We start from the raw sequence: 27,871 nt of genomic DNA, 5'->3' as shown, positions 1-27,871 counted from the left end.
CACTTAACCCCAATTGCCTCAGTTAAAAAAAAAAGATGACCAAGCTGATTTTAGAAAGGCCTAGAAAGATTGACATGAACTGATGCTGAGCTGTTAGGTTCTTACTAAGTGCTAAGTTGGTAGTTAACTATTCTCTAGCTCAGAATTCACACCTTTAAAAGCAGCAGGTTCATTGGTTGTAAGTAATTCCCACAAGCCCCTGGGAGTATCCACAAGCCCATTCTCTGGGAGGATAAAAAGAGGCAGCATTGAGCCTGGAGAGCAGTCTGGATTAGGGAAGGACAAGACTTCCCGAGGGAACTTCAGGGAAGCTCGAGGAGATTCAGAGCCAGGATTCAGGAAGAAGAAGATTCGATATTCTACCTTTGCTCTGGCTGGAGGCTCCAGAAGCTTCCCAAGAAACCTGCTCACAGAGAAAAGGATTAACAGAAAAGAAACCTCCTTCCAGAGAAGGATTACAATTGAGAGACGACAGGACATTACACTGAGCGAAATAAATAGAACCAGGAATACCTTTTACCCAGTAATAGCAAAACTGTGCAATGATCAACTATGAAAGACTTGGTTCTTCTCAGTGGTTCAATAATCCAAGGCAATCCCAATAAACTTTGGTGGGAAGAGAGTTGAATATATAATTTTGGGGCCTCTTTCCACATTAAAGGATAACAATCAGCATAGCCGCTTGAACCTAGAAATTATTTATCTTGGTCTAACAACATTTATGTTTATTGACTGAAAAATCACTGAATTATTTTGCTTCTCTTTTCCCTATTACAGATAATCATCTTTAGATTGAGACAAGAACAGAAAGTGAAGGTTCAGAAGAGATTTCAGTGGACATTTAATCTAACCCAGGTTTCCAAAGGACTGATCTCTATAATATAATTTTTAAATGGTCCATCTTCACTAGAAAAAGAATTGATTAATAGGTAATTAAAAGCAAGTAGGTGGTTTAGTGGGATAGAGGAATGCACTTTGATTCAGGAAGGGCTGAGTTTAACTGCCTTAGATTATAAAGTCTTTGAAGGCAAGAAACATTTGTGGTCTTCTATTGTAACCTCAGTGTGCAGCATAACGCTGGCACAGAGTAGGCAATATAGAAATATGTACTCTCTTCCCTTCCTAAAACCCAAGTTTGATGAAGAGAGGGTAGAAATGTTCAAGCTATTCAGTCCAAATGAACCAAATCCTAGATTACTAAAGGAACTAGTGGTTGTGGTTATTTAAACACTGTAAAAACAAAACAAAACAGGTAAGGTATGACAAGGGTACAGATGGGAAAATTCCCAAGTGTCCAAAAAAGTAGATTCTGCTTTATACAAAAGGCCAATAAGTTTAATTTTAATTGTGGAAAAAATCTAGAAAACATTAAAGGGATGATTTGTAAGCATTGGGAAACAGAAGCCATGATCCCTCTGAGCAACGTGATTTCAGCAAGAATAAATCCCAGTGAATAAGAGGGTTTCATGGGAATCCTTTTATGAACTGTTTTAGAGTATACTGAACAGAATCAGGAAAATAATATATAAGGTGCCTACAATAAAGTTAACAAGAAGAACAAAGCAATATAACTAACCATTATATAATTAAAATGACCACTTTTGAGCCACTCTGGAAAAGTTATGAAGATCTGTGTCTCAATGTGAATATGAGTGAACCCTGTTGCATCGGGTTGCTATGCTAGGTTTTCTGTTTATTACAAGAGAAAGCTTATGGGTTGTGGGGGTGAGAAGTAGATTTAGAAATGACTGTGACATGACAATAAGCTTTTTCTTTAAAAAAAAAAAAAGACCAAGTCCTAGTACATTACCCTCATCTCCTTTTTTGGCAAAGTTATTAGACTACTAAGTCAGGGAGGCGTCATCAATTTAACTGACTGAGATTTCATCCAGGAGTTTGATAAAGTTCTTGTGATGACCTTCTGGACACAGCTGGCCTGGAGCCATGCTAGCTTGTCATTTCAGAACAAAAACAGGGAACGTAAGTAGTCTTGAGACAAGACAAAAGAAAATCTAGAGACATGAGTAGAGAGTGAATCAAGTCCTCCCACAGAGCATCCTGCTTCAGCCCTAGTCTCTCCAGGACTGCCATTACCTTCAGAGTCAGAGGTTCTGGTCTCTTGGCTTTCATCTGAAGTGTTCCTCTCATTCACCTTATCCTCTGTCCTTCAGCTAATACTGACACAGATGCCCTGAGGTCAGTTCCAGCTCTAGATTTAGAAATATAGATTCCTATGTATTAAAACAGATCCTCTTTACCCAGGAGAGTGGTTCCTTCATTGCCTTGATTTTTTTCCGTATCACCAGTACTTAAGGGTCCTTCTAAGAACAGATTGTGACTGACTCTATCCTCTGATTGCAGTTTTATTAAAGAGACAGCGAGGTTGTTCAATAGAATTCTTGAGTCAGAAAAAGTTGACTTCAAATCCAGCTGTGTGATTCTGGATAAGTCAATTAATCTCTACTTCCCTCAGTTTCCTCATCTGTAAAATGGATAAAAACCTACATCCCAGGGTTATTGTAAAGATAAAATGAGATAAAATCAGTAAAGCAGTTTGCAAACTTCAAAGAGTCTATTAAAACACTAGTTATTGTTGTTGTTGTATTGTTGTTATTATTACCTTTTGGAACAAATTTGAGGAAGTTTATGCATTTTTTATATCCCAGCACTTCAAATTTGAAAATACTTTTCACGTCTGCCCTTGGCTTTCTTTTCCTCCTCACTTCTGCCTCCTGGTTCCCTTGGCTTTCATTTAAAGACCTGGTTAGAGAGCAGTTAGATGGTGCACTGGGTAAAGCACAAGTCCTGAAGTCAAGAGGACCTGACTTTAAATCTGGTTTCAGAAGCTTAACACTTACTAGGTGCACAACTTTGAGCAAGTTATTTAACTCCAATTGCCTCACAAAAAAGTTAGTTAAATCCCACTCTGCAAGAGACTTTCTCTGGTCTTCCCTTTGTGTCTGTAAATCCTCATTGTTGGCTCCCTTCTCTCTGAGATTCTCTTCCATTTACACCACATATGTGTAGCATATACATAGCTATTTGGGTATCGTTTCCCCCAGTAGAATTTGGGTTCCTTGAGGGCAGCACTGTGCTTTTGCTTTTCTTTGTAATCTTAAGGCTTAAGAAAGAAACTGACACATGGGAACTGAAGCATGGGAAAAGTTCCTTCAGCTTCTTACAAGACACAATATGATGGCATCATTCCAATAGCTCCCCCTTCTAAACGTACTCAAGTTTGTGCTATTTTTAAATATAAGAACCAGGATTGTCCTTACTGCTCCAATAGGCTTAAGTCAGTGCAGAAAATTCGGAGAGCAGTGGAATTTTGGTAGGGAGATGGGATCAGATTGTGGAGAGCCTTGAATTCCCGGCCAAAGTAGATTGACTTCATATTGGAGGGAACAGACTTAAAAGACTTAAGATGAAGGTGGTAGGGATGACATATAAAAGGCAGTATTTTAGGAAGATAATTCTACTAGTTGAGTAAAGGACGGATCAGAGAAGAGAAAGGTAGAATAAGGGGAGAACTACCAGCAAACAATCATACTGATTCAAACAAGAGGTGTGACATGAAAGGTGACAATGAGATAGAATTCCTTGCTCTTACTAATCTGTACTGTTTTTACTGTTTTGTAAGTTAGAGAAGGATCTATGGAATTATTACTGCTCATAGAAAAAAAAGGGGGCAATCAACCAATAAGGCTTTAGTAAGTGCTACGATATGCCTGGCACTCTGCTAGGCACTAGAGATACAAAGAGGAAACTAAAATAATTCCTGCTTTCAAAAAGCTTTTATTTTGTGGAGGAAGATAGCAATGCACATTTAAGTATATGTAAGATATATAAAAATGTACATATATATTATTTTGAGGTGAGTGGATCACAACAGATTTTGTATAGAAGGAGGAACTTGAGTTAAATTTCAAAGGAAACCAGGGATTGTTATTTGCTAATGAGATCCACTTGGCCTAGTTAAGTAGATTTTAAAAATATTAATTAAAATATAAGGTATCGATGGAAATGTGAATTGGTCCAGCCATTTTGAAAAGCAATGTGGAACTATATCTGAAAAAAATTGTCTGAACGATACAAACCCTTTAAGCCAGTAATGCTATTACTACTAGATCTATTCATCAGAGTAAAAAGAGGAAAAGGATCCACCTATTCAAAAATATTCGCAGGAGCTCTTTTTTTCATAGCCCAAAACAAGAAAACTGTAAATTGGGAAATGGCAGAATAAAATATGGTATATGAATCTAATGGAATACTATTTTTATTTTATTTTATTTTATTTTATTTTATTTTTTTCTGGAACTCAAAGTTTTATTTTATTTTTTTTTAGAATTTTTTTCCACAGTATATATGCATGAGTAATTTTTAAAATAATATTATCCCTTGTATTCATTTTTCCAAATTATCCCCCCCTCCCTCCACCCCCTCCCCTTGATGACAGCCAATCCCATACATTTTACATGTGTTACAATATAACCTAGATACAATATGTGTGCAAATACCATTTTCTTTCTTTTTTTTTTTTGGTTTTATAATATTACAAAATTTATTACAGAATAATGGGCCATAATAAAAGATATACATTGGAGAAAAGATTGTTACTGAAAGATGGAAAAAGATTTGCTAAGAAATGAGAGAATAAGTCACAATTTTAAAATATATTACTGCTGCTGCTGTTGCTGCTGCTTCTATTCCTACTACTACTACTACTACTAGTCATTCATTGCAAGTAGAGGAAAACATAGTTACAGGGAACACTATTTGAATGTAAAAGTGGCTATGCAATAACTGTTCCTTCTTTCTTCATAACCAGCAAAATTCAAATGTCTCATTCTAAATAGAAACACATTTTCGCCATTTTTCAGGTCTCTCTGCCCTATACTTAACTGCTGATAAAATACTCAATACTCAATTGTTTACTAAGGCTCTCAGCTAATCTTTGACCATTTCCCTTTCAACTTGAGTCTTTATATTTTCTCCAAGGACCTTACTAAGAATTTTTTTTTTATTTGGAATTTTTTTCCACAGTATATATGCATGAGTAATTTTTTTTATAATATTATCCCTTGTATTCATTTTTCCAAATTATCCTCTCCCTCCCTCCATTCCCTCCCCCCGATGACAGGCAATCCCATACATTTTACATGTGTTACAGTAAAACCTAGATATAATATATGTGTGTAAATACCATTTTCTTGTTGCACATTAAGTATTAGATTCCGAAGGTATAAGTAACCTGGGTAGACAGACATTAGTGCTAACAAATTACATTCACTTCCCAGTGTTCCTTCTCTGGGTGTAGTTGTTTCTGTCCATCATTGTTCAACTGGAAGTGAGTTGGATCTTCTTTATGTTGAAGATTTCCACTTCCATCAGAATACATCTTCATACAGCATTGAAGTGTACATCAATCTTCTGGTTCTGCTCATTTCACTCAGCATCAGTTGATGTAAGTCTCTCCAAGCCTCTCTGTATTCCTCCTGCTGGTCATTTCTTACAGAACAATAATATTCCATAACCTTCATATACCATAATTTACCCAACCATTCTCCAATTGATGGGCATCCATTCATCTTCCAGTTTCTAGCTACAACAAAAAGAGCTGCCACAAACATTCTGGCACATACAGGTCCCTTTCCCTTCTTTAGTATTTCTTTGGGATATAAGCCCAGTAGTAGTATGGCTGGGTCAAAGGGTATACACAGTTTGATAACTTTTTGGGCATAGTTCCAAATTGCTCTCCAGAATGGCTGGATTCTTTTACAACTCCACCAACAATGCATCAGTGTCCCAGTTTTCCCACATCCCCTCCAACATTCATCATTATTTGTTCCTGTCATCTTAGCCAATCTGACAGGTGTGTAGTGGTATCTCAGAGCTGTCTTAATTTGCATTTTTGTCTAATCAGTAGTGAGTAAATACCATTTTCTTGTTGCACATTAAATATTAGATTCCGAAGGTGTAAGTAACCTGGGTAGATAGACAGTAGTGCTAACAATTTACATTCACTTCCCAGTGTTCCTGCTCTGGGTGTAGTTATTTCTGTCCATCATTGATCAACTGGAAGTGAGTTGGCTCTTCTTTATGTTGAAGATATCCACTTCCATCAGAATACCTCTTCATACAGCATTGAAGTGTACAGCGATCTTCTGGTTCTATTCATTTCACTCAGCGGAATACTATTTTTATAAGAAATGATGTGTAAAATGATGTTCAGAAAATAATTTATACAATAACAACATTGTAAAGGAAAAGGAAAACTTTGAAAGACTGACCAATTCAGTGACTAATGATTATGATGAAAAAAGAGACATGCATTTTTGGATATAACCAATGATGGGGATTTGCTTTGCTTGAATAGTCATTTTTGTTATACAAGGCCTTTTCCCACCCTACCCCCCCCCCGACTCCTTGCCCAGAGGAGAGAAGATGGGAGGAAAATAAAATAAAATCTTTTTAGTTGTTTCCTTCCCCAAATCTACCAGCTTAGTGATAATTGATACTGATACTTATAATTACCAATATGGTTATCAGTGAAATATTCAATGTGAGTGCATGATTTCCTGAATATAGTTATTGATTAAACTATGGGTTCCAGTTTTTATTTCAATTCAAATTTTCATTTGCTTTCTAATTTCTCATTGGCCGATATTCATTTCTTGTGAGTCAGTGACTTGACTCTATATAGTGACTTGGTGAATAAAGAGAGGGGCACCTACTTGAAGAGACTCTGGTGTCTGTTTATAAAGAATGAAAGTCAAGTTCCCATTCTTAGTGTAAAGGGGAAATTTTAGGTGACTTTCATAATCACCTCGTCATATGTAACAAAGTTCAAAAAAGTGCAGAAGTATATTTTGTAACTTGAAAACCTGTTAGTCCCTTCATTAATATTTTCTCCTGATGACTTTCTAGATACACAGGGATCACACTTCTGAAACTATGATCCTTAGGATCTCCTGGGAGGAAAATGTCATTCAGTAGAAAGTGGAGCAATAGCTGTGGTAGGAAAGTAGACTGCAATGCTGACTGAGAACATGACCACATGGATCCTTGGTGACTTCTAAATAGAAGGCACATCAATGAAAAGCAGAGCAAAAATCAAAAAGCACAAAGAGGAACTAATAAAACCTACAAGGAATGGGTGAGAATGGAAGAAGGATAAAGAGCTAGTGTAAAAAAGAGATCAGAAAAAAGTGACTCTCAGGAAGCAGTGATCAAAGGAGAAGTCTTCAAAAGTGTGTGGGGGGAGCACTCCAAAGACCTGCCATGAAGGGAACATCTCATCCTTCCTTTTTACTAAGTCCTAAATCAGAATAGTACTGTATACAAGAAGGATGATGAAGGCTCCTACAAGGTTAACTGGAAGGTCACTTGTGTATTTTGCTTTTGCCTCTCTAAGGATTCTCTGGCTAATTTTTTGCCTCTCCTTGGATCACATCCAGTACTGAAAGTCAGAAGAATTTAAGTCCTTGGGGAGAAGCAATAAACTGTTGGAAAAAAATTGTGGATTGCTGTGGATTCATTTCCAAGAACTTTCTGGTTCCATGTTGTATGAATAAACTTGTTGCATGCCTTGTGAACCTGAGTGTTTATAAGGGGAAGTGATGGCCATCTTTGGCAGAGTGTAATACAATGAAGTTTTTGTCTTCGTGTGTGTGTGTGTGTGTGTGTGTGTGTGTGTGTGTGTGTGTGTGTGGCCAAATGTATCATAGAGGAATCCAGACCACTAACTACCCTTAGGAGAAGTGCCAGATAAGGATATTCCTGGATCTTACCTGGATGGGGGTGAACAGGCCAGATAAATATAGACTAGATTCCCGAAGAATATTTGGACTTTTCATGTCATTTAAGAGTTATATATTTACAGGTAGATAATTATAAGTCATGTCAGTAGAATTAACTCTAACTTCCTGATGTCTGAGATAAGTAGAAGCTACACTGACATCATATGAGCGTATGATGTACTAAGTCAACACTTTTTACTTTAGTCGCCCACCCCTAATTATATCACCGGAGTACGCAATGTTCACAAGAGTAGCATCAGCTACGATGACCTCTTGACAGAGTGATCATTTATAAGTCATTGAGAAATGCCCAATCAAGTCTTAAATGATTAATGTTGACTCCAACTTAGACCTGTATTCAATATAGACCAATGAAAAGTATGTTCTTATTCCTGTATTTTGAACTTCCCTAAGGGTCAAATGTCAACAAGTATTGATATTACTAATTAACAGAGTATGAGGGCAGAAAGAGGAGCTTTTATGACCCACAGAAGGGCCCACTAGCCACTCCAAGATCTGGCATGGGAGCCAATAACTATGCCCCACAAATAAATTAAGTGATTTCTGTCTAAGAGTTTGGGGTTTGTTTGTTTGTTTGTTTGTTTGTTTGTTTTTGAGCATTTCTAGGGAGGAATGACAAAACAGGAGGCAGGAAAATGGTAAGCTACTGCCTTATCTCAGAAGTCAATAGCCCAGCAACTAGAGGAAAATGGAAGCATAAAATCAGAGTTCAAGACCTGAAGCACATGCTTAATGCCTAGAAAGAAGGTAAACATCAACCCAGGATTTGGGAGCTGATTCCCAGGCTAAGAATGGAGCATTTGAACTCTACCTTTGACTATTCCTAGTGATTCTAAAGCTCTTTTCTGCATTGTGGACTCTCTGCGGCAATTTGGTGAAGTTATGGATCCTTTCTCATGTTTTTAAATGCATAAAATAAAATACATGGCATTATAAAAGAAACCATTCAATTGAAGTACTTTACAGTTAGTAAAATAATAATAATAAGTTCTTGGACACCAGGATAAGAATTTTTAGTAGGGTATCTTCTCTTTTAAAATCCCTTCCACACAAGAAAGATAAACATCAAGGGGGCCTGCAAAACATGCAAGGGTGAGAGAAGTGGTACTGAACTCTTATCTGCTTCATCTGGCAGATTGCCCCACCAAGAGAATACTATCCTCAAATATCAGAAAAGGACTTCCTCATACTTCATGTACTCTTGAAAGTTTGCAAAAGCTTCTTAAACTAATCATCTTTAAAACAGGAAGCTAAATGTTTCCTACTTTACTAATACCTCTGAATCAAAAGTTATCTTCTCTTCACTGGTGTCTAGGTCCAAGGTCCAAGGTATCATTGGGACGGGACACTTAAAGGACTTTCCAAAAGTATCAGGTATCTGCTTTTCTCATTCTTTTCCTATTGTGGGCTAAGATGGGTTCAGAGTCAACAGGGACCATTTATGTAGGAAGGGACTATATAAAAAAATATATATATATATACATGCACACATATATACATAAACACACACACATATATATACATACACACACATATATATACATACACACATATATACATAAACACACACACACATATATATATATATACACACACACACATATATATACATACACACACACACACATATATATATATACACACATACACATACACATACACATACATATATAGCTATATATCCTTCCCAGGTCTCTGGTAGGGTGGGAATTGGAAGGGGTTGGCAGAAACAGTGTCTCAGGTGGTGGTGGAAGGAAGATGTCCATGGATTATGACAAAGAAGCTTTGGTGCCCAGGAATCCCTGATGGGGTAATATGAAGCTTGAAGTACTCTTCCTTCTGTCTCTGACTTCTTTTGTCTTTATTTTTGCTCATTCCTCCAATATTCCATCAATATCAGAGAAGTTAACATTTGTCATGCATTTAACACAGTACCTGTTTTTTCTCCCCAATGAATTGTCTGAAATGACTTGTTGTTTTGATTATAACTGAGGTATCTGGAAATATGTTGGGAAGTTCTTTGAAATAAATTTCAGATAAAGATGGTGAAAATAGATAGTTTTTTTTAATTTTATAGGGTCTAAAGCATTCTATAGCTCAATGTTGACTATGAAGTTACCCCTAGCATCTAGTGACTAAACTGTCTTTATACCAAGGGAGGAAGTCCTTTTTTGAAAAGCCAGAAAACGGAGCTCTTAGAGCTCTCATTTAGAATTCACTATTTAACGTTCCCCACCCCAATGATGTTCATCCCGACACACCATACCTGATGGAGAGCATGCACAATTGCCAGGAAAATCTGCATTTCCACTAACTTGGAAATCCAGGAGCATTACCTCAGTCAGTCGGAAAAAATTACAGGACTTGAGTTTGGATCCTGATCACTGAATGATCCAAAGATTTGTGGGACTTTGGGTAAAGTCACGTCATCTGTAAAATGAGGGAGCCAGTGTAGATGACTACCAGTGGTCCTTCAAGCTTGAAATCTCTACTCCTCTGGCTCAGATGGAATGAATACAAGTCCACAAATGACCCTCCTGGGTTGTACCATGCCACAATGCATTTGTTTCATCCCAGAAGCCATTGCTACTAGAACAACCATAATCATTTCTTTCTTGCTAAAAATCATACTCTAACATTTACTCTAATATCTACCACTGAAGAACTGAAAATCAATTTCAATGGCAACACCTGCAATTGGATCCAGATCCAACATTTAAGCTTTCTGTCTTAAACGTTAAAAATATCAACAATTTTTAGCAGCTGCATGAAACTGATTAATTCAAAGTATATCATGTGCTAAGCTACTGCTCAGGGTAGGATGAAATATAAGAAAATGGGCTAAAGTCTCTTATTTCAGTATCTAATGCTTGAAAACAATAGAAACCTACTAAAAACTACCCAGATTCCCTAGAGATCAAATGCTAACTGATGTTGGCATCTAGCAAAAAAAGATATTAATGCAGTCATCAATTAGAATTGTAGCAATATGAAAGACTTTCAAGGTCATCCATTTTAACCTTTCATCCCATGCAGGAATCTCCTCTGAAGACAGATATTCATTGAGCTTCTGCTCCAAAATTTTCTGAGACAGAATTTATTATTTTATAAATATTTATTGATCATCTCTGAATGTTAGTAAGATTTTCCTTTCATTAAACCCCAATTTGCCTTCCAATGATATATTCCTTGGTCATACTTCTAGCTTCTGGAGAAGGCATTCTTAACCTGAGTTCCATAAACTTATCTTTTAATATATGTTAATAACTATATTACAATATAATTTGTTTCCTTTGTAATTCTATGTATTTTAGATGCATTTAAAACGCCATTCTGAGAAGGGGGTCACTAGACTTCACTAGATTGATAAAGGTTAATAATTCCTGCTCTAGAAATAGTAATGTCTATTTTCTCTACCACATGGCCCTTGAAACTTTCAAATTATAAGCTTTTTGGCTCCAGTCCCAGGCTATGTCTTCACCTTTGCAGGTTAAACATCTCTAGTTCAGAACATTCATCATTCTTCTCTGAACGTGCCCCAGTTTGCCCATGTCTCTCTTAAAATGTGGCAATCAATCAATTATCAATGAGTAAATCCTTATCAACTACCCACTATTTGCCAAATGCTGATAATCCTTACCCTCAAGGAAGTTACAGTCTAATGAGGGCACCCACAAGTGAACTCACTACTCCAGATATGTTAAACCCAGTACAATGTAAGTATGTCTATGTGGAAAGAATCACCTCACTATTCTGTTCATTTTGTGGTCCAGTTTTGCCACAAGCTAGTCTTGAGATCTTAAATCAAAACAAAAAAAATCACACAATCTCTCTGAATTTCAGTTACCCAATCTATACAATGAACAAGAAAACGTGTCATTCTTTATTTACTGGGTTATTTTAAGAATCAAATGAGGTCATGGATGAGACAGAGCATTGCAAACTATAAAAGTTATATGCCATTTAATAAACATTTTTAAACATCTACAATATGCTTAGAGGCAAAAAACAATCCCTGCCCTCAAAGAGCTTATAATCTTATAGGGGAGGCAATGTGCAAATAAATATATACAAAGCCATCTACATATGGGATAAATAGAAAATAATTAATAGAGGAAAAGTACAGGAATTAAGAGGGATTAGGAAAGGCTTCCTGTTAGAAAGTGGGATTGAAAAGAAGCTAGGGGGGGTCAATAGTTGGAGTGGAGAAGGAAGAGCTTTCCAGGCTTGGGGATCAGCCAGAAAGAATGCCTGGAGCCAAGAGATGAAGAATTTTGTTTGAGTAACAGACAGGAGGCCAGGGCTACTATATTGAAGAGGACGTGTCAGGGAGTAAAACTGGAAAGGTAAGAAAGGGTTGGGTTATAAAGGGCTTTGAATGCCAAGCAGAATATTTTCTATTTGATCCTGGAGGCAAAAGGAAGCCATTGGAGTTTACTGAGTAAAGGGGAGACATGATCAGTTTGGGATGTATCATGTATATACATGTATTAGCAATAGCATTTAATCTGTTTTGCACAACCCCATATGACCTTATCTTCAGCAGGCTGACTCATCTTCAGCCTGTATTCCTCCAAAAGCCCAGATCTTTTTCAGATGACTTGCTATTAAGGGAGGGGGTCTCCCCTTTTTTTTATTTAAACACTTGGTTTTTCGAATTCCATTGCAATATTTTATATTAATTCTCTTTACATTTCATTTTGTTGTCTTCAGCTCTTTGTTGCTTCATATCAAAAATTGTTATAAATTTGGATTCTGTCATGAAGCATAGGAGCTGTCCTTCTGAACACTTCAGTCATCTGGAAAGCCTTCTTAGGCACTCAAAAAGCACATCTTCATGAAAAGCTGACTTTGTTTCATTGTTCAATTATTGCAGTTGTGCATGAGTGTTTGGGATCCTACTTGGGGTTTTCTTGGTAAAGAAACTGGATTGGTTTGCCATTGCTTTCCAGTTCATTTTACAGATGAGAAAACTGAGGCAAATGGGGTTAAGTGACTTGCTCAAGATCACACAGCTAATAAGTATCTGAGGCCAGATTTGAAGCTTCTGACTCCAGTCTCAGCTTCCTCTCTATTGTTCCACCTAGCTGCCACAGATAGCTAAAAGCTGATTGTTAAATTTTCCATGTGAGTATTTACACTCAGAAAATACCACAAATCAGGTCTTGAGTTATTGTTTTATTGATTGTCTAGATTTAAGTGATGGAGAAAAAAAAAACATTAAACATAAATTAAACTTAGAAGTATGTCATGTGTATGCATTTTTCAGTGAGGCGGTTGTTAAATATTTAGCCACAGATCCCCCACCCCATTTATTCATCAAGAGATAAGTGTCAAGACCATTGACCAACCACTAGAGTGCCCCTTCAGTCTGATAGTGTTTGAAAGCAGAATAACATGAAGGCAGCCAAGTTTCCTGATGTTTCTGATTATGCCCCAAATTTATTTAAAAACATCTAAAACTTAGAATCTATTGAGACTTTTTCTTAAGGTCATATAGGTCGTACATAGGAAAATCATATTTTGTAACAGGTTCTCTAACTCTAAATCTAGTTCTCTTTTTACCATACATACTAGTAGCTTCTGCATGGAAAAAAATAGCAATACAAAGAGAAGTTCAAGGGTATCTAGAACTCAGGGGATGACAATTGTCTGACACTGATCTAGGAATCAGTAACCCTCACCTCTCCCCTTTTCTCCTCTAATAGGATCACTTGTCATTGCAGCTTTAAAAAACAAACAAACAAACATTTTAGAATCTTATTCTCTTGAATAGAAGTTCTTAATTGTAAAATTTTATTATTATTTTTTTTTGTCTCATGATCCCCTTTGGCAGTCTGGTTGAAGCCTCTTTATAGTGTAATATTTCTAAATGCATAAACTATAGAAGATTACAAAAGAAATCAGTGATAATGAAATGGAAGTATATATATATATATATTTCTCTATATAAAATATATTTATCTATATCTTTCCATCTATTTATTTATACAATATTTATCTAGCCATCCATCTAGCCATTCATCCTTCCATACATCCATCTGTCCATCTAGCTATCTGTCTGTCTGTCTATCCATCTATCTATCTATCTATCTATCTATCTATCTATCTATCTATCTATCATTTATCAAAACAAGGTCATGGACCCCAAATTAAGAACACTTGTTACAACATTTTCTGAAAGAAGCCTTTCCCAGTCCTCCATAATCTTAGTGTCTACCTTCTCAGATGATCTCCAATTTACCCTTCATATATCTTGTGCATAAGGAGTTTTTTAACTGCCATTAAACTGTGAGTTTCTTGGGGGTGGTAACTATCATTTGCCTTTCACTGCATCCCCAGTGTTTAGCACAGTGCCTGGCACACAGTAAGAGCTTAATAAACACTGTTTTTGAGTCTTTGCTCATAGGTTCATATCAACATGATTCAGGTCATTTAAATTTTTTGTTATCCTTCAGTTTGAGGTGTGCATTTAGCTAGATTTAGCATTCTCCTTCTTGACTATTACAAAGTCCAGGGCATATATGCTTTCCTTTAACCCTACCTACCCCATGCAAAGTAGAGGCAAATGGAGATCGAGGTCCTCTGTGAAAATGGCACAAGGGGAATCTGGGGCAACCCACTGAGCCCCATCCTTTTTTTCTTGATTGACCAGAATTAAGTTAAGACAGTCAAGGTCATGAGCAGCGCAAGTATTGCTCATCCAGTAGAAAGGTCAAAGGTATGGCCAATATACTTTTTCCTGATTTAATTAGATGATAGCTCAGGTCTTTGCATCTGTCAAAATTATGGTTTGATATGAACTCCCAGACTCCTTGTACTAGCTTCCTGACTCAGTGCTTTAGTTTCCTAAAACATGGAGTCTGTCTTTACCTATATTGCTCATTGAGTAACACTGATTATCCAAGACTAGCCTCACTTTCCAACTGTACCATGAGCTAGGCTTTTGGTCTTGAAAGATAGATATGTCTTCCTTCTAAAGTGCCAGTCTACCTGCAATGCTTGCCCAGACAGGTACAAACAACCTCTGTGATCCAGCTTGGTCTGAGGGGCAGTGCTAAAGGAATTGGTCTAATGAGATCATTTATGTTCATGCCTTTTTTTAAAAAAGAAAGATGAGTTTTAATTTACTTATGTGAGAATATATGCCTTCATCATAGGTGTCAGTAAATTGACAGATCATGTAGTATGCGGAGTGGAGTTTTTAAGACATGGTTTTGAAACCAGACACAGGTCCTTACAGGCTGTATGATGCTTAACCCCTTTTAAGCCTCAGTTTCTGTAATTTTTGTAATTTGAGAAGGTTAGATTTCTGGTCATTTCAGCTATGAAATACGAAATGTGAGAATATCAAATATATTTGTGAGGTTTCAAATATGTATAATAAATATATTAGCAAATGTAATTTACTAATACCTACTTTCATGAAGCTAAGATCACAGAAGATTTGTTAGATTATTAACTAACAAAAGAAATATAACAAGACTCTGACTAATCAGATCATTTTTGTTTCCTAAAATGGATAGAATGCCATTAAATTAATAAGACTTGTAAGGGCAAATTTATTTATTTTTGTTTTTGTAAATTCAATGCAACACAATAGCCTTGCAAAGTGTTGGTCTTTGATAAATGCTTGTTGGATTGAATTGATCATAGATTTATACCATGTTAAATTTAAATCCCTAATTGGACATGAAGAAACTCAGAACCAAAGAGCATTAGTTAGTTGCCCAAAGCACATAAGTTAATAGTGTTCAGGTCTCTAGCTCATGCTCTATCCAATTTGATCATCAGCATGATTACACACTATTGGCTTGACCATATGCATTTAGCAGACAATTCATCACATTTAACATATCTCTCTACACTTTATGCAAAGCTTAGGAGCACAGTCAATAAATAGGATCTCATTTTAGCCATCTAGAAAGAGCTCATGAATATTATTTGTTTATTTTTGGTTTTATGCTTAATATTATTTTATTTTTTCCAACTAAATGTAAAAATAGTTTTAAACATTCATCTTTGTTAAGATTTTGAGTTCCAAATTTTTCTTGCTTCTTCCTTCTTTCCCCTCTTCCCCAAGATAGAAAGCAATGTACAATCATATTAAACATTTCCACATTAGTCATGTTATGAAAAAGAGTCAGAACAAAAGGAAAAACCCAGCTTATGAATATCTTAACCCCTAAAGAACCCTGAGAAAAGGATGAGTAAAACAGAGATTGTTGAAAATTAGCTCAAAGTGCCACTTGAATGTTTTGCCCTTTTCCTAACCTGGTTATATATGGGAACCTTCTTATATATGGGAAGCCACAAACTTCAAGCCATGTTAGTAATTTGAAATCATTATTCATTGGCAAAGTGTAAATCTGCAAGAATAATGTTGAAGGTAGAGAAGATAGCGTAGGAGTCACAAGATCATAGATTTTTAGAGTTAAAAGACAACAACTCAAATTAACAAGCATTTACTATGGAACTACTTTGGACTAAGCTCTGGGGATACAGAGAAAGGTAAAAACCAACCCCTTCCCTCAAGGAATTCCCAGTCTAATGGAGAAAACAATGTGCCAATGGCTATGTACAGATACTCTACATACAGAATAAACTAGAGACTACTTTGGAGGGGAGAGCAGACATATTAAAGAGGAACAGAAAACACTTCTTGCCTTCAGGTGGAAGAGATCTTAGAACCCATCTAGGGCATCCCTCATATTTTACAGATGAGAAAAATGGGGAAAACAGTTACCATCAAGGTCATCAAGGTGGTAAATGACAGATTCTAGAAAAGTTCCCCGGGTCCTCTGGTCCTAATGTTCTTGCCAGTTAACCCTGCTATCTATCTCAAGAGGAAGTCAGAATTTATGGAGGCATAATTCTTGTATGGACTTCCCCGAGAAATAACATGGAGGAGAGGATAAAGTGACAACATTGAGTTCAAATCCTGCCTCTGGCATTTATCTGCAGTGGCACCCTGGGCAAATCAGCCTCTCTGAGCCTCAGTTTCTTTATATGTAAAATGGAGAAAATAATGCCTGTTGATGCTTGGTCACTGTCAGCCATGCGCGACTCTGTGACCTCATTCAGAGTCTTCTTGTTTACCATTTTACAAATAAGGAAATTGAGGTAAACAAAGTTAAGTAATTTTCCCAGGGTCATACAATTAGTAAGTATCTAAGGCTGGATTTGAATTCAGGTCTTCCTGACTCCAGATCTGGAATTCTATTCATTGTGCCACCTACCTTATAGGGCTGTTCTAAGGTTCAAATGAAATAATGAGTATAAAGCACCTTGAGATCTTAAAACTATTATATAATAAATTCCAGTTATTTTTATTATTATTATTATTTTATGTAATATAGAGATTCACAAGATCATAGATTAAATCTCATCTCTGAGATATTTTTGTCTATTTGTTGACCCAGCAGTCTTCTCCAGAAACAATAAGTACCTTATTATTAAGTGCCTACCATGTGGAAATATAACAAGACAAAGTCTACCTTGAAGGAGTTTGAGTTCCAATGGAATCATGGGAAAATCTCTGCACTGATCCTACAAGCATATTGGTCACAAGTAGCAGAAACAGCCATGTTTCAACAAACTAAAAAAAAGTGAAAACAAAGCATAGTTTCCAAGTGGTTTAAAACAACTGTTAAATTCACCTGATCCTCCAGGAATCAGAGCATCAGTGCCCATAGCCTCAGCTGAAGAACTTGTTTAGATACTAGCTCTTTTTAAAGCCCAACGAGCTTCCCAGACTTCTCTCATGCTGTTCCCACACCCTTCATCTCCCTCTGCTTCTACTCTAATGGTTGTTGTCGAAGTCAATTAAATTGATGTCTGATTCCATGTAAATTGATTTCATGATGTCCGGCTCAAGTTCAGTCAGCTGTTGTTCTTTCTGACACTACTGAGCTCTCCGCTCATCCAAGGAAGATCTCTATATGTTCTCTCCCCTTCTAATTCCTTCTGCTGAGCCTTCTTGGGTTTTTAAATTCTCTTTGCTATTCTGCTTTGAGGACTGGAGTTGCTTTTGTGGAGACAGTATAAGATAGTGATTCAAGAAGAAATTCAAAGCCCAGACAAGGGCTTTGAAGAGGGGAAATTTGGGAGAACTCAAGGAGAAGGAAAGGATTAAAGATGAAGGAGGAGAAGGAATTGAAATGAAAGAGAAGTTTTAAGACTAAAGCAGAAGCAAAAGAAGAAGAACATGAAGAGAAGGAAGTTGATAAGTCTAGGGAAAGGAAGCTGGGCATGGCTCTCAAGGTGCTGAACAACTCAGAAAACAACATGAGGTAAGGAGAATGACACCTTCAGAATTAAATCCTACCCACAGTGTTTCCCACAGAAGGGAAGTTAGTACCAGCCCCCCCAAAAAAAGGTCTGAGAATCTCACTTACAGCAAATATGGAGATCAGGGGGACATCCACAGTGGCCTACATAGAGAGTACGACATTTGGCATTGGCTAGAACCAGGTGACTGCTATCTGTGCTAACTGTGCACAAAAGGGCTCATGGACCATGTCTCCATTCTCCAGGTTATTGGGGAGAATGAAATGTTCTTTTTAAATAAAAGGGAAAAGGACCTAAACTTTAAAAAAAAGGCTCTAAAGAAATTCAAGAGAATCCCAATCTTTAGACACTGAAGAGTAAAAGAGACAAATGGGTTAATTGACAAGTAGACAAGTAGACAATTTGGTCTGAGATCAAATTCAAACTGATGATGAGTTGAACTATTTGACTGTTCCTTCTTTATCTCCTGTATGGAATCATCAACCATGTCCTTCCCCTAAGCATAGGTGTCTATCAAGACTATGACTTAGGTCCTCTTCTGTTCCTTTCCTATACTCTTACTTAGTAATATCATTAGCTCCTGTAGGTTTAATTATCATTATTCTGCACAGGATTGCTCAACCCTTGTAGTTCTCTTCAGTTCCATTCTATATCTCCAATTATCGGCCAGATATCTCCATTTTAATGATGTGCAGCCATTTCAAGCTCAAAATGGAACTTATTAAATTACTCCCTCCTTTAAAGTTCCATACATATTTTTAAAGCAATTGGAGTAAATTAGATTTACCCAGGTTACACAGCTGGAAGTGTCTGATGCTGGATTTGAACTCGGGTTCTTTTGATTTCAGGGCTCTATCTGCTTGTACCAACTAGCTGCCTCAAGTTTCCCATTATCTTGTGAAAGTATCATCATTCTTTTAGAGATTCACAACTTTAATGTAATTCTTTGCTCTTAACTCTCACTCAATACCAAAAGCCAAACAGTAGCCAGGGCTTGTCATTTCTACCTCCACAAAAGGGGTTCTTAACCTGGAATCCATGAACTCATTTTTTTTAAATTGATAACTATTTCAATATGATTAATTTGTTTTATAATCTTATATGTTCTATTTATGCATTTAAAACAGTGTTCTGAGGTGTTTTTTAGGATTTGCCAGACTCTCAGAAGAGTCCATAACACAAAAGGAACCCCATTCTTAAAAGCAGCATTCTGCAATGACCAACTATGTTTGCTGAGCTCTTCTCAGCAATACAATGATCCAAGACAATTCCAAAAGACTCATGATGGAAAAGGCCATCCATATCCAGAGAAAGAACTATGGAGTCTCAGTGCAGCTCAAAGTAGATTATTTTCACTTTTTTCATTTTTGTGTGTGTGTAGCTTTTCTCTTTTGTTCAGTTTCTTCTTTCACAACATGACTAATGTGGAAATATGTTTATGTGATTGCACATATACAACCAATATCAGATTGCTTACAGTCTTGAGAAATGGAAATGGAAGGGAGTAAAAATATGAAACTCAAAATCTTATAGAAATCAATGTTGAAAACTATTTGTACTTGTAATTGGAAAAAATAAAATACTACTTATCAAAAAAACTCAACAAACCCCCACCCTGTCCTAAAAGATAAGAATGTTCAAGCAAGTGAGGTTCAAGGTCTTTTGTAAACTTCAAAGATTTGTGCAAGCTTCAGCCTAGCCATATATAAAATGAAGTCTTTGCTAATTGATTACATACTTCGGTAAGAAAACATAACAAGGAAATGTATTCTAATACTTCAAGAAATAGGGCAGTTTGAACTCTTGTAAACCTACTGACTACATCAGAGCAAAATGACAATATGTAGAAGGGCAGCTAGTTGGTTCAGTGGATGGAGACCCTGGTCCCAAGTTCAGAAGATCTGAGTTCAAATCCATCCTCAGACACTTACAAGCTTTAGGACCCTGGGCAAGTCACTTAACATTGTCTGCCTCAATTTCCTCATCTGTAAAATGAACTGTACAAGTAAGTAGAAAACCATTATAATATCTCTGTCAAGAAAATCCAAAATAGGGTTACAAATAGTTACACACAACTCAACAACAACAAAACATCCTTCCGAAGGTATATTCAGCAGTGACAGAAACCATTCTCTACCCCTTTTCCCAACTATATGCAAGCACTTTATATAGATCCATATTCAGGCTTATTCTACCCCACCTTCTTAAAGTATGGGTTGCAACTGAATGAGAGGGTCATGAAATTATGCTTTATTATCAGTAAATGATTGATTTGCATACATATTTTATATACCTTGGATCACATAAAAATTTCTCAGGTAAAAAAGAGTTGTGAGTGGAAAAAGTTTAAAAAGCCCTGTTTCAGATCACCTAATTTCAAAAGGATATAGATTAAGAATTAGAAGGGAACTCAAAGACCACCAAGTTCAACACTCTAATTTATAATTTAATAGCTGGAGACACTGAGAAACGGGGGCAGTAAAGTTATTTGCCCAAGGTCACACAAGTAATAAGCCCAAGAGTTGGGTTTCAAATCCAAAAACAAATTCAAGGGTTATGGTAAATCTGTATCAAATGTCATCCTCATTTGAAATGCTAAGAAGCTTTTAAATGGCTTCTGAAGGCAGGGAATAGGTGATCTTATATCAAATCACGTGGTATACTCTCTGAAGCTACTGTATTTTTGACCCAGTTCACTGTTGGATGCTTGAAATCACTCTTCAGGGATCATCACTACAGAAAAGCTGCCAAGTCCCCAGCTCTAGACCAGAAGCCCAATTGGAGTAGAGCCTCTGGAAAGATGTCAAAGGTCTATTTTCTTCTGAAGCCCAAATGAATCTCTTGTATTCCTCTCTTAAGATTGTAAGGAAAAGTCAAGACAAATGGCTACTCATACCTCTGATATCTTTTCTTTTAATTTTAGAGTGTGGCTTCCTCTGCAGGTTTATCAGATCAAACTTCAACTTGTGGTTTCAAGTTCTGAAGGGTGTAATCTCCCCATTGGTTTTTGTATTTCATTTGTAGTTAGCTTGATTTTTAGAGAGGCCTCATGCCACATTTTTAGTAACTAACCAGGAAGGAAACACTTGTTTTTAGGAGAGTGTCTTGGGCCATAGTTTTAAACATCCCAATTCAAATTTCTTCTCATCTCAAATACTCTTCTACTTCTGGTATAGGCAATAGAGACTGCATTTATAAGATCTCATCCAGTGAATTTTTCCCCATTTTTCTCTCTGTCAACATCTAAGAAGATGTTGGATACCAATTCCTTTAGTTCTAGGAAATCTCTAAGTTTTTAGGTCACTGTGAATGAAAAAGGCAAAATGTATTAATAGCAGAAGTCAGGGTTTGCCACAAAAACTCTCAAAAATTGCCTATCGAGTTGCAATTCATGTCAGTGGAGGAAGGACATACACCAACAAAATTGTGGATCCTAGAAGTATTGAAGTTTAGCTTTGTTAGCTTAAAAAAGTTCCATATCCCTTCTTTGCTTTTGATTAGAATCATCCACACCATGCAATAATGAAGGGAAGTAACTTTGCACTAATTGAAAGGACACTGAACTTGGAGTCAGAATTCCTTGCTTTAAATTCCTGACTCTAACACTTTCCGGCTAAGAGGCTTTAGGCAAGTTATTTAAACTCCCAAAATGTCATTTATATATGTATGAGAATAAGATATGATGGTCTCTAAGATCCCTTTGAGTTCTTACATTTCATGACTCAGAAATTATGAAAATAGTTATAAATTTTGTGCGATGACTGACAAAACAGGAGGATACCCAGATGAAAGTTGTCTTTCAACTGAAAGCAATTGTTGAAATCATGAAAATGTGTAATATTGACAAAGAAGTGAATATAGAGAAAGAAAATGAGAATGCAAAGGACAGAACCTTGGGAAATGACCATCTTCCATGGGTAAAAAGACACAAAGAGACAGAGGAATAGCAGTTAGAAAAGTAGAGGGAGAATGAGGAGAGTACGATTTCTGAAGCCAAGAGTGCGTGGAGTGGATGGTGTCAAATACTTCAGAGAGGTTGATAAGGATGTGCAATGGAAAAAAGCCACTAATTTGGCAAATAGGAAATAATTGATGACTTCAGAAAGAGAAATTTCAGTTGAGCAGAATAAAGAAGAAAACTAGATTACAAGAGACTGACAAAAGAAGTGCTGAGGAAGTGAAGGAATTGTGTGTATATAACTTTTCCGAGAAGCAAAGGAAAGGGAAGGGACAGCATGAGGATTAGAAATAAGAGGCTCCAGGAAAAGGTTTTGGGAGTTTTTGATGACTGAGTAGATCTATATATCTTTGTGGGTAAATATAAAAGAACCAATTATGGAGATAGAAATTGCAGATACATCAGAGTGAAGGGGATGAATGATGGAGGCAAGATCCTGGAAATGGTAAACTGGAATGAGATTATGGGCACAAATAAAGGGCTTAACCTTGGTGAAAAAAGGACAATTCTTATGTAGCCAGAATGAGAGGATTGTAGGATCCTACATCTAGAATTGGAAGGAATCCTTGAAGTCATGTAGTAAATTCTGACTTAATAAATGACTAAAGAGAGGCCCAAGTAGCCGAACTGATTTGTCCTAGGTCTCATTTATAGTAATCATGAGAGATAGGATTTGAAACCAGGTCTACTGAATCTAGAGTCACTGTACTCCAGGATATTATATTATGTTTGTAAACTGGAACTATCACTTCTGGATGATATGGTGTATTTTTAGTGTCAAGTCTCCAAGGCTTGAAGTATGAGAAACAACAGAATGTTGTAGCACCAAACAAGAAGGGAAGAACAGAACTGAGTTTGGAGTAAGAGGATCTGGGTGGAAATCCCAGCTCAGCCATATGGCACCTGTTTTATTTAGACAAATCATTTTACTTTGGGGTCTGACTTTGTTCTTCTGTAAAAAAGAGGAAGAAAGATGGGGCAGCTAGGTGGCACCACAGTGTATAGAGCTCTGGACCTGATGTCAGGAAGACTCATCTTCATGAATTCCAATCCAACCTCAGACACTTATTAGCTCAGACATTGACTTTGGGCAAGTCATTTAACTCTATTTGCCTCAGTTTCTTCATCTGTAAAATGAACTGGGGAAGTGGCAAATCACTCCAGTATCTCTGTCAAGAAAACCCCCAATGGGATCACAAAGAGTCAGACATAACTGAAATGACTGAAGAAGTACAAAAGATGGGACAACCTTAAGATCCCTTTCTATAAATTTATGATCTAGTTGAGAAGTTTTGAACTGAAAAGAGGAACTTTCTTTCCAGTAAAATATATCTAAATGATCAGCTGAGAATGTGAGAAATGGAATGTAGTTGGGGGATTTTGGAAGGGGGAAAAGGGTTTGTAATAATGACTGTGGAGAATGACACTGGTGCTGATAAGAATAGGGAAGGATTGACAAACAGCATTGAGAAAGGGGGAAGGATGTATAATTATATTTAAGAAAATGACTTTTTAAATTCAGGATCCTTTGAAATATCCTAGATATTAGCTGTGATGGTGAGTTAGAAGTAACCTTAGGGATCATGACATCCAGTTCCCTCATTTTACAGATTAGGAAATTGAAACTCTGAAAATGTGAGATTTAAGATGGGGCCATGCTGGAGTGTATCTGAAGTGGAAGATTAGAAAAATGAAAAATAAACTCCTGACAAAATCTGAAAATTTTTGTTCTAAAAGCATATTACAACTTGAACAAATATGATAGTTTATATGGGGTAAAATATTAAACTCCGTTTAGCAAGTTAAAAAGAAGGCTCATCCTAAGGGGCTAAGCAAATGAGAAGCTCTAAAACAAGAGATGGAAGGATTAATTAGACAAGGAAGAAAAGTAGGAGAATGTGCTATCTCCAAAATCAAAAGAATAGAATATTCAGTATGACAGAGGGGTCAATCAGATCCAAATGTTACAGAGAATTCACAAAGGATGAGGACTGAAAATGGCCATTGGATTTGAGCAGTGGTGATCTTTGAAATGGTCATTTTAGTAAAGTGACAGGGGATGGAACTAAGAATGCAAGAGGTCAAGAGGTAAGTGAAGAAGAGGTATTAGATGCAAAAAACTTTTCCCAGAAGTTTACCAATGATGAGAGGAATGGTCATTGGGGAGAAAAGTTGAAAGACTACCGGTTATACTATCTTTATTCATCTTTCATATCAGCTTCATCATCAGCCTAAGTCATTGGTTGCATAACTTTCCTGCTATTGCCCTCCTAGAAGGACTTAGTATCTCCCCTAACTGCCACATCACTGTACAAAATTTGATTAAAAAAACCATTTCACTTCTCCAATATAAAAATTTAGACTGTTTTCCAGTTCAATATTTCTAGAAAGGAAGGATAATTGTTGTTAAAACAATAGTTTAGTTACTAGTTACAGTATTCTGTTCATTTATTTGGAAATCAGTTCTAATGTCCTTGCCCATTTTTATAAATATTTAATGTCAACGTCTGGACCTAAAGTTAGAAGACAGATTTTGCTATTAACTTGCTGATGATCTTAGGCAATTTGTATAGTTCTCAATTTCTACCTTAAGAATAAGGGATCTAGTAATCCTTGTGATATCTCACAGAGATGTGGTAGCATGGCATTATGAGAATAACTGAGAATCCACCACAGTCCAAAGCAGTTCATGAGACTTTGGTATAGCTCTCATTGCTTGGAAGTTTTTCTTGGAATCAAACCTAAAGCTACTAACTCTTTGCAGGCTTCCCCCAATTATGAGATCACCAGTATGTTCTGATTGATGTTTGAGTATTCACCCTCCTTTCTGCTTCTTCCCCCTGCCCAGGCCCACTTTTATCCTTATATCTTCTTACTTCCCCAAATTCTCAGCTTCTTTCCTTTGTAGTCTGTGCAGAAGTACTGAATTTCAATAATTCTAGTTCCAGCTCTGACTTTCCGTTCCCTTGCTCCCCTCACAGAGGGGAAGCTCCCCTCTGAGCTTCCTTTGGGATCTGTAGGAATTTTTACTTTTAAGAAGCATAAAGCCTGTTTGCCCATGATGTTTCTATTGGAAAGTGGAATTCTGACACCATTCTATATCCAACTACACGTTTAAACAAAGAAAAATCTCTCTCTCTCTCTCTCTCTCTCTCTCTCTCTCTCTCTCTCTCTCTCTCTCTCTCTCTCTCTCTCTATCTCTCTCTCTCTCTCCTTTCTCTTCCTGATTCTCTCCTTCCCTCCTCCCTCTTTATCTCTTTTATCTCTCTGTGTCTCTGCTTTTCTGTCTTCCTCTGTCTCTATCTCTCTCCCAGGACATAGCAACATGGAAACAACTTTCATGGATCCCAGGGAGGAAACAACCACATTTGACTATGACTATGGGTTTCCATGCGAAAAGATGAACATTAAGAATCTAGGAGCCAAGTTCCTGCCTCCTCTGTACTCCTTTGTGTTCATTGTGGGCCTGCTGGGTAATGTCATGGTGGTGTTGATTCTTATTAAGTACAAGAGATTTAAGAGTATGACCAACATCTACCTCTTCAACTTGTCCATTTCAGACCTGCTTTTCCTGCTCACACTTCCCTTCTGGATTCACTATGCCAGGCAAAATGACTGGGTTTTTGGGCATACTATGTGTAAGCTCCTCTCTGGTTTTTATTATATGGGCTTATACAGTGAAATTTTCTTTATTGTCCTGCTGACCATTGACAGGTACCTAGCTGTGGTCTATGCCGTGTTTGCCCTGAAAGCCAGGACAGTCACATTTGGCATTTTCACTAGCATTATCACGTGGGGCTTGTCAGCACTGGCAGCTTTTCCTGAGTTTATCTTTTATGAGTCCCAAAAGGACATGGACAAGCAGATATGCAGCCCTCATTATCCTGAGAACAACGAAGACAAATGGAAGCGTTTCCACGCTCTGAGAATGAACATCTTGGGACTTGCTATTCCATTGGCCATCATGATCATCTGCTACACGGGAATCATTAAAAAACTGCTCAGATGTCGGAATGACAAGAAGTATAAGGCAGTCAGGCTCATCTTTGTCATCATGATTGTCTTCTTTCTTTTTTGGACCCCTTATAATCTCACCCTTCTTCTCTCTGCTTTTCAAGCATCTTTTTTCAGGGGGGACTGCGAGAGAAGCAAACAACTGGATGTGGCAATGCAAGTAACTGAAGTGATTGCCTATACCCATTGTTGTGTCAACCCCGTGATTTATGCCTTTGTTGGGGAACGATTTCGGAAATACCTCTGTCACTTCTTCCACAGACACATCGTGGTCCATCTGTGCAACTATATCCCCTTCCTGCCTAGTGAGAAGCTGGAACGAGTCAGCTCAATTTCTCCATCCACAGGAGTGCAGGAGCTCTCTGCTGCATTTTAGGGCAGGTTTACATAAACCTTTCCCCCAAAGAAACATGGTAGAGACCACAACTTTCTTGGGCATTTGGCTGTCCAGACCAAAATTCCACACTCCAGGCCAAAAAATCTTAGCTCTGGGATAAGGTCAAACACTTAAGCAGAAAATGGAACTTTCACACAAGAAATGTGCTGATCCACTAATCAAAACCTAAGCCTGGAAAGCAATATTTAAGAAAATTTATTTTGATATCTTTTATTTTTTTGTGTAATTTTCCTTTAAATTGTCTCTCTATTCCAGAGCATTACCCCCTTGGAACAAAATAAAACAAGTAAGCAAATCAGTTGGTAGTTACTACACCTGGAAGGGTATACAATATTCTGTCTCAGTAATCTTTCACCTATATGTTACAAAGGAAAAGGTAGGTTTCAACATATGTTCTATAGGTCCTTCTTCAGGTTTCAATTATTCAGGGTTCAACTTCATTTTATAGATTTTTTCTTCATTTATATCATTGTAGAAATTGTGGATCCTTTACCCTTGGTTCTGCTTATTTCACTTTGTAGTCATTTGTATAAATCTTCCAGTGTTTCTCTGAATTTCTCATCTGTTCTTTTATATGGATGATAATATGCCATTATATTCCTACATTGTAGTTTTTTCAGTGATTCCTCAGTCAATGGATGTCCACCCACTTTGTGGAAAGCAGACTTTAAATCAATTCTTTACAGAATGACATAAAAGTTATTTTGTTTGTTGTTCAGTAATTGTCAATTATAACTTTGTAAACATGCAAAACAATTCTGTTTTTCAGCATCACTTTTCAATAAAATTTTTTTCAATTTTCCTATTTTCATATTGTGTTTTTGTTAACTTTAATAAAATTAATCTTGTGCATGCAGAATCCTCAATTATTTTATTTCAAATATGTACCTCTCTTCCTCTGAAGAGGAATATTTAATATTTGACCCTTCCTGTCATGAAACAATATTGTTATCTAACATAACTATTTGGATGTCACTTCCCTTCTTAATAGTTAATGGATTTGGTGCATATTATTCAACTCAAGGACTTGAATCCCACAATCCTTGGAGAGTGAGAAAGTCTCTCTCCTTAACAGAAGAGTCATAAGACTATGTTTCCCAGAAAGCTGTGTCAGACATTGCTACCTATTCTCATGTGTAGCTTTCTGGCAAATGTAGTCCTGAGACTTTCCCCCTAAATGGTTTCCAAAAGCCACAGGCATTACTTTAGTGTTTGTAGAGCCACACAATGTTTGTGGGCCCCCCACAGGCCACCCATTCTACGTACACAATGAATGATAAGGCATTCTTCTGATTGAAATTATAGGAAATGAGTAGCAAATTGGTGGTCTCAGCATAAAACCTATCAACCTAGTTCTAACCTCAACAAAGGATGGGCTAAAGCCAGAACCTA

The 27,871-nt window shown here is 36.9% G+C and overlaps 1 protein-coding gene across 1 annotated transcript; it reads left to right on the top strand.

The window, feature by feature from the left end:
• The first annotated feature begins 9,120 nt into the window (after positions 1-9,120).
• On the top strand, positions 9,121-27,279 carry LOC141543127 (C-C chemokine receptor type 3-like). Its single transcript, XM_074268018.1, has 2 exons — positions 9,121-9,194; positions 25,383-27,279. The coding sequence occupies exon 2, from the start codon at positions 25,394-25,396 to the stop codon at positions 26,456-26,458; it is 1,065 nt and encodes a 354-aa protein (XP_074124119.1). The 5' UTR covers positions 9,121-9,194; positions 25,383-25,393; the 3' UTR covers positions 26,459-27,279.
• Positions 27,280-27,871: the final 592 nt, after the last annotated feature.

This window comes from Sminthopsis crassicaudata, chromosome 5 (assembly GCF_048593235.1).
Source record: "Sminthopsis crassicaudata isolate SCR6 chromosome 5, ASM4859323v1, whole genome shotgun sequence".
Lineage (NCBI taxonomy): Eukaryota > Metazoa > Chordata > Mammalia > Dasyuromorphia > Dasyuridae > Sminthopsis > Sminthopsis crassicaudata.
The sequence above is the reverse complement of the archived record's forward strand: the minus strand, read 5'-3'. Positions and strand labels throughout refer to the sequence as shown.